The 8,202-nt window shown below is 39.9% G+C and overlaps 1 protein-coding gene across 1 annotated transcript in view; it reads right to left on the bottom strand.

The window, feature by feature from the left end:
- LOC104984495 (solute carrier family 15 member 2) overlaps positions 1–8,202 on the bottom strand; it is a 45,336-nt gene that overhangs the window by 16,386 nt on the left and 20,748 nt on the right. Inside the window, exons 8-14 of the mRNA XM_010834239.1 lie at positions 6,481–6,563; positions 5,717–5,803; positions 5,454–5,543; positions 5,320–5,364; positions 4,008–4,040; positions 3,201–3,289; positions 1,793–1,874 (exon numbers count right to left, since the gene is read on the bottom strand). Of these exons, the coding sequence (XP_010832541.1) occupies positions 1,793–1,874; positions 3,201–3,289; positions 4,008–4,040; positions 5,320–5,364; positions 5,454–5,543; positions 5,717–5,803; positions 6,481–6,563 (509 nt within the window). The remainder of the gene's footprint in view (positions 1–1,792; positions 1,875–3,200; positions 3,290–4,007; positions 4,041–5,319; positions 5,365–5,453; positions 5,544–5,716; positions 5,804–6,480; positions 6,564–8,202) is intronic.

Genomic DNA, 8,202 nt, shown 5'->3' with positions numbered 1-8,202 from the left:
GGATTGACTGGTTTGATCTTGCAGTCCAAGGGACTCTCAAGAGTTTTCTCCAACACCACAGTTCAAAAGCATCAGTTCTTCAACACTCAGCTTTCTTTATGGTCCAACTCTCACATACATACATGACTACTGGAAAAAACCATAGCTTTGATTAGATGGACCTTTGCTGGCAAAGTAATGTCTCTGCTTTTTAATATGCTGTCTAGGTTTGTCGTAGCTTTTCTTCCAAGGAGCAATCACCTTTAATTTCATCATTGCAGTCAACATCTGCAGTGATTTTGGAGCCCAAGAAAATAAAGTCTCTCACTGTTTCCCCATCTATTTCTCATGAAGTGATGGGACTGGATGCCATGATCTTAGTTTTCTGAATGTTGAGTTTTAAGCCAGCTTTTTCACTCTCCTCTTTCACTTTCATTAAGAAGCTCTTTAGTTCCTCTTCACTTTCTGCCATAAGGGTGGTGTCATCTGCATATCTGAGGTTATTGATATTTCTCCTGGCAATCTTGATTCCACCTTGTGCTTCATCCAGCCTGGCATTTCACATGATGTACTCTGCATATAAGGCAAATAAGCAGGGTAACAATATACAGCCTTGACTTACTTCTTTCCTGATTTGGAACCAGTCTGTTTTTCCATGTCCAGTTCTAACTGTGGCTTCTTTACCTGCATAAAGATTTCTCAGGAGGCAGGTAAGGTGGTCTGGTAGTCCTATCTCTTGAAGAATTTTCCACAGTTTGTTGTGACCACACAGTCAAAGGCTTTGGCATCGTCAATAAAGCAGAAATAGATGGTTTTCTAGAACTCTCTTGCTTTTTTGATGATCCAACAGATGTTGGCAATTTGATCTCTGGTTCCTCTGCCTTTTCTAAATCCAGCTTGAACATCTGGAAGTTCTCGGTTCATGTACTGTTGAAGCCTGGCTTGGAGAATTTTGAGCATTACTTTGCTAGCGTGTGAGATGACTGCAATTGTGCAGTAGTTTGAGCATTCTTTGGCATTGTCTTTCTTTGGGATTGGAATGAAAACTGACCTTTTCCAGTCCTGTGGCCACTGCTGAGTCTTCCAAATTTGCTGGCATATTGAGTGCAGCACTTTAACAGCATCATCTTTTAGGATTTGAAATAGCTCAACTGGAATTCCATCACCTCCACTAGCTTTGTTCATAGTGATGCTTTCTAAGGCCCACTTAACTTTATATTCCAGGATGTCTGGCTCTAGGTGAGTGATCACACTATCGTGGTTATCAGTGTCATGAAGATCTTTTTTGTATAGCTCTTCTGTGTATTTTTGCCACCTCTTCTTGATATCTTCTGCTTCTGTAGTCTTTTCCTACTCCAGGGGATCTTCCTAACTCAGGAATTGAACCCACATCTCCTGCATAGCAGGCGGATTCTTTATCAACTGAGCTATCAGGGAATCCCCCATAAGCACTGATGCCAGGTAACAAACTCCATGCTTTTTGACTTGGCTGTGGCCCCATACATCATTCCCCAATAGTGACTATTCAACCTGCCAAAAGGTATTTGAATGTTTGGTAAGGTATCAAAGAGATGATTATATATCTTGGATACTGGTGTTTGGAAATTCCTACATCATTCAGGTGGGAGGTGGGCTTCATTTTACACTGCTGCTCTACTCCTATATCTACTCATTTGCCACAAATACTTATTATGCACTTTCTGTAAAACAGCTACTGTGGTAGGGCCTAGTGAATCAAGATTGAACAAGTCAGAAAAATGAACAAAATAGATATGATCCTGCCCTCATGGAGCTTAAGATTTACTATACTCACATTAATTTTTATCTCTACAGCAGCAGCAACTGCAAAAGCCAGGCATGCTAGGATCATACCAACAGCCATTTTCCTAAGTGATCTGTAGAGGAAACAGCGGCAATTATACCTAAACTGTAGGTGCTAAAGAATAAAATCTAAACCCCCTTAGCTTACCTAATTTGTTCTCAATTACTTTCAAAGTATTTCCTAGTACTCCCCTTCATATATCCTTCTTTCTGCCTTTACTTGGGTCACACTGAACTATTCTTTGTAACACACCAAATTTCCCATCTTTATTTATGATGGTTTTTCTATCTATTATATCATAATAGAAAAAATAATAGTAATATAGCCAGAATTATTGAACATTTACCATATATACCAGTTACTATATATTACCTTCTTTTCCTCTTCTTTATAAGTTTTTCTTGACGCTGGCCACTCTCTTCCATCTCTGCATTTCCTGGCACTTTGTTTCCCTTCTTAGGCTTAACATATTAACTTAACATAATTCATCTTGTGCAATAACCTTGCATATTTTCTAGCCCCCTTACTGAAGGATAAACTCCTTAGGAGCAAGATTTGTGCTTTTACAAAGCACTTGGTGCTCAATGAATGAGTAAATGGCAAAAAGTCATTTGAATATATAAAATGATTATCAAAAGGAAATTGCTATTAAATCAGAAATTATAGATGACTTAACACCCTCCTCTGTCAAACTTTACAAAGAATAACACTTCTATTTAGAAAGGGGGAAAATAGTTTCTATCCCCATTCTTATATGAGGTCTTTCATTTGTTTCATAGGGACAGTAAGAGATTTAAAGGTATTAGTTAATCATCAAAGACTTTGAACTTCTTTGAAGAAGCAACTTTTAAGTATAAAGCAACAAGTTGGTTTAGGAGACTAATCACATACTTTTGACTTTCCATGAAGTGTACTCCTAACTTTTCAACATCACATATGTAAATCTGCAGTAATGGCTTGGAATCTCTAAGTTAAGAATTAATTAGATCTAATTCCCATCCTCCAGTGTTAATGGGCATTTAATCTAATGTGGATAAACAGAAGCAGAAAAATGATAAACCAAAATAAATCATTACTATGCAGAAAAGATACCGACTCTTTATCAAACTGGGCAAATTATGAGTCAATTTGGAGTAACATAGGCATAGTGAACACTTGTGTGCATGCTTGCTAAGTTGCTTCAGTCATGTCTGACTCTTTGTGACCCCGTGGACTGTAGCCTGTTGGTCTTCTATGTCCATGGGATTCTCCAGGCAAGAATACTGGAGTGGGTTGCCATGCCCTCTTCAAGGGGATCTTCCTGACCCAGGGATTGAACCCATGTCCCTTATTTCTCCTACATTGGCAGGCAGATTCTTTACCATTAGCGCCACCTGGGAAGCCCATAGTGAGCACTTACGTGAAGTTAATGCCACACTTGGAGACCAGACGATAAATGACAAGGTCAAACAATGGTATGAAGATAAGAACCAAAAAGGGATTTAGCACCTGTAACATGATGGTAAAAAGAATTAGTTACAAGTGTTCTATTATGAGTGTAGCATGTGCTTTCATCTGCATGTGTGCATACTCTCTCACATCCAAACACACTTTCATCATACAGTGTACAGAATGATTCCGCATCTTTCAGTCCCTTTATACCCAAGATGTATTACCCCTGCATAGCACGTTAGCTTCCAAATATTCCAAGGAACAAGTTTCACTCTGCACTGGTTTTTCTGTCAATTAATTAGGAGTTCTTCCCTCCCATTTGCTCTGATCTTATCCAGTTTCACAACCAAGGGAAAAATGTCATGGTCAGGAGAAAGGAAAGAGAGAAGAAGGAATTGGGGATTGTTGAACAAAACAAAGAGTTAAAAATAACTGGAAGTCACCAATAAACAGGGCTTCTGAATTCATTGCTCACACAACAAAGTGTTATATTTCCTTTGACAACATGATACTTGACATGGAAAAAAAAATCCAATGCTTACACTTTCCCTGTGAGTTCAAAACTCCCTGGAGTTTTTGCAGGAGCTACTTGCTTAAGGGAAGATATGAAAGAGAAGTGTGAGGCTTAAAGATAATATTTTCATCACTATGTTTAGCCCTCCTCAGCATAGAAGGAAAAAAACCCATCAAATTATGGTTGGTAATCCTCCTACTACACGTAAAGTTACAGATAAGGGAAAAAATAAGTACCCAAGAATATAGAGAAGTCTCCTACCTGCATCTGATCAGGCTGAAGCACAAAGAAACCCTGAAACATGACAACAAATCACATGAAGATATTGGCATAAAGACAAAAAAAGCCTAGATCAACAATCTTGTTAATTAGCAGGTGAAAAGCATAAGATAATATCCATCAGGTCTTTGGTTCAGAGCCACTATTATCCTTGTAAAGGTATGTGGGGGAATAGGCTGGAATAGAAGCTCAGACTATGGCTTCTGAAGGCAGATGGGCATAAGGGAGAATCTTATTTTCTGTGCACTATGCTTTTTTACCTTGAGAGAGAATAGAGTCAGGGTGTTTTTATTCATCTCAGTAACTGTAGTCGTGGCGGTAAAGATGTGAAGGACAAAAAGGTATCATGGTTAGGGTGAAGTCTCCCATGGACACACAGTGTTTTTAAAGTTTGACCCTTCAGAGGGTCAAAAGGAAGACAACCATGGTAAATCCTGGACAGCCAGAGGAAGGGAAAAGATGAAATTATATTAGGCAAGCTCCAAACAGACTGGCTTATAAAACCCTGGCATCATTCCACCCTGCCTTCTTCACAAGTGAGATGGCAGGAGAACATACAATAATCTAGGCAGCGGGAATAAATGAGAGAAGAATTTGTCAATGAATGAAAATTTTAAAAAGAGAAAATTATATTTAAAATTTTCCCATTATTTCTGTATCCATGAACAAAATATCCCACCTCTGGATCCCTGCTGTGAACCCTGCCTGAGAGGCTGGGCCAACTGTGTTGTCACAGCAATCAGTTGTGCCCTGGGGTGCCTGGTGGTGGTGGTTTGGTTGCTAAGTCATGTCCAACTCTTGCGAGTCCATGGACTGTAGCCTGCCAGGCTCCTCTGTCCATGGAATTCTCCAGGCAAGAATACTGGAGTAGGTTGCCATTTCCTTCTGCAGGGGAGCTTCCTGACCCAGGAATCAAACCCAGGTCTCCTGCATTGAAGGCAGATTCTTTACTGACTGAGGTAAGAGGGGAGCTTTGGTGGGGCATAGTTGGAAGGAAACATCCATTCCCCAGGCTTCATTTGCTCCCTATCTACTCCCTATCACTATCCACTCCCTATCACTTCATTTGCTATTGTCTCAGTGCTTCCTGTATACACTGAAACCTTTCCATCCTTACCTTTCTGATTTTCAAAGATAAGATTCTGTCTTATAATAGTCACTTTGCCTATCCAGTAACTTCATGCTAAAGGTATAATCTTATGTCACTTTTTAGGCAAAAACACAAATAAATTTTCCCTTAGTGTGGATTAAAAATAAATGATAGACTTCTCTGGGAAAAATCTCTTCTACTCACCAAATTCCCATTCATCCTGGTGGCTTGCAAGGTCCATCGTGAGCCCTACAGCAAACAGACGCTATTAGAGGAAATCCCTTTCCTTTGAAAGAGAAGGGGCTGGAAGAGGTAGTTTTCAAAAGAACTATTCTTACCTGCTGATCCAAAAGCGCCCAGAACATGGGCAATGGGATATAAAGGAACAGTACCCTGGTCAGTGCCTTCACATCCATAATGAGCTGCTTCTGCAAAGAGGAGGAAGAAGGAATAGGCTGAATTGGCAGTTAAGAATTTCTTGCTTGGAGTAGAAATGGCCCAGAACAGTAAGAGAGGAGGTCAAATAATAGTAGGAGAGAATCAGTTTGGTTATTAGGAAAAACTCTATGGAGGCATCAGATGTTTCTGCAGTTCAACTTACTGGGTATTTCTCAGCTGCCCAGTCCAGCCAGTGCTCTCTCTTGGGACTGTCCCCAGAATGGTTCTTGAAACGGCTGGAAATGGCAAACTAGGGCAGAGCATAGATACCAGAAGAGAGGAAAAAAACAAACAAAAAACCCATCCCCTGCCTTTTCCATTTCACTGTATTTTCCCTTAGATACACATACTTTTGAGTGACTTAATCTAACCTTTTGATTTCATCACACATTGAGTTTCAGAATATTTGAAATACAATTTTAACATATGTAACTACATTTCAGAAAACTTTTGCCAGTTTTTAAAAATGATTATATTATTTTTAGCTTGGAGAAGGCAATGGTACCCCACTCCAGTACTCTTGCCTGGAAAATCCCATGGACGGAGGAGCCTGGTAGGCTGCAGTCCATGGGGTCGCTAAGAGTCGGACCTGACTGAGCGACTTCCCTTTCACTTTTCACTTTCATGCATTGGAGAAGGAAATGGCAACCCACTCCAGTGTTCTTGCCTGGAGAATCCCAGGTACGGGGGAGCCTGGTGGGCTGCCATCTATGGGGTCGCACAGAGTCGGACACGACTGAAGCGACTTAGCAGCAGCAGCAGCAGAGGCATCGAATGATGTTTGATCAACCCCACTTTCCAAAAGTCACAGAAGCAGTGCAGAGGTCATTGAGAAAAGTGTATACCCATGTTTAAAGGCCTATAGGCTCAGAACAGCATTTCTTTTCTTGTGATTGAAAAAGGCAGGCAAACAAGTCATGAACTTACCCAGATACATTTGACCACTTGATTCAGTATGTTTCCTTCAGGAGGTGGTTTTCTGTATAGTTTACTTCCCATTGCAAACACAACTGCAGTAGATGAACAAAGTTCTTAGCTTCTCATTTAGCACATTGAGTTGTCAACACTAAGGACACACTGCTGAAATGTAGGAATGATTGACACATCTCATAAAGGGTGGAAACTGACTGATGCTCCCTGACTTTGGAGTCATAAAAACTATGGGAGCAAGAGAAAAATAAAATGGTCAATGTGTAGACTTTCCTGTAATCACAGAGATGAAAGTCACCTCTGAATTCTCCGTCTTCTATCTCATCTCTACATCTAATATATTATCAACTTTCACTGACCCTCTGTCTTCAGTGTATTTCCTGCCTGTCCCCTCTCTGCATCCCCAGGGCTATGACTCGTATAGGACCTCACAACTTCTACCCTCTATTTTCAAAATGGCCACCAAGTAGTTTCTTAATCCCTGTTCGTTTCTCCTTATCTGCTGCCAAATTAAAATCTTGTTTCCAAGACCTACCTAGTAAGTCCTAACTCCTGAAATGGATTTTCCCAAATTCATTATTATCCTGATGGTTATTATTATCAATAATGATCTCTTGAAGGTTTATTATTATATGTAAAGTGTAAAGCATTTTAATAGTACTGATTTAAACTGAAAAGGATTTTACACATAAAGAAATCAAGGGTTAAGGAGTTAAGCAAGTTGTACAAGATTGCACAGATGGAAATTGCCAGAAACTACACTGTTTTTCATTATTTATTTTTGAAATCACTAAACTTTGTTCGGAGAAGGCAATGGCACCCCACTCCAGTACTCTTGCCTGGAAAATCCCATGGACGGAGGAGCCTGGAAGGCTGCAGTCCATGGGGTCGCTAAGAGTAGGACACAACTGAGTGACTTCACTTTCACTTTTCACTTTCATGCATTGGAGAAGGAAATGGCAACCCACTCCAGTGTTCTTGCCTGGAGAATCCCAGGGACAGGGGAGCCTGGTGGGCTGCCATCTATGTAGTCACACAGAGTCGGACACGACTGAAGTAACTTAGCAGTAGCAGCAAACTTTGTTTGATATAATCTTTTAAATGATATGAAATAAATTGTATTAAAATATAAGAAGAACAAGTAAATAATAGATGTATAACTTAATGAATTTTTACAAGTGAACACACCCATGTAAATAAGACCAGATAAAAAAACATATTCTAGACCCCAGTGTTCCCTTCCAGCACTGACACCCCACCCTCAACCCACCTCTGCTAAGTTATGCCTCTTTCAATTCCTTTTTACAGCTTGGTAGTAAGATTAGAAACTACCTTCTTGAACTGAGGCCTGTCTACGCAAAAATCTGTACTCTTAACCACCATAAAGGACCTCATTCATTGATTCTTGCATCACACACTGTGCCTGACACAGCTGAGAATAAAGATAAAAAAGACATGACCCCTATCTGCAACCGAGTTCCCCACAACCAACTGCTTCCCACTTTTCCTTTCATCACTCTGTATTTGCCACTGTATCTTCTAACCACTATTCATTATTCCTAAAACAATTCTTTTCTATTTCTGTTCTTGAGCTCATTCTCTCTCAACGCATATGTTTATCTTTTAACCACATCTCCGCAGCTATCTGTAGGTGAATTTAATTTTCTTGTTTTTACTTCATTTTCCGCATACCAGCAATGAGATATTACTTTTACAATT

The sequence above is a fragment of the Bison bison genome, unplaced genomic scaffold (assembly GCF_000754665.1).
Source record: "Bison bison bison isolate TAMUID 2011002044 unplaced genomic scaffold, Bison_UMD1.0 scf7180017864032, whole genome shotgun sequence".
NCBI classification, from domain to species: domain Eukaryota; kingdom Metazoa; phylum Chordata; class Mammalia; order Artiodactyla; family Bovidae; genus Bison; species Bison bison.
The sequence above is the reverse complement of the archived record's forward strand: the minus strand, read 5'-3'. Positions and strand labels throughout refer to the sequence as shown.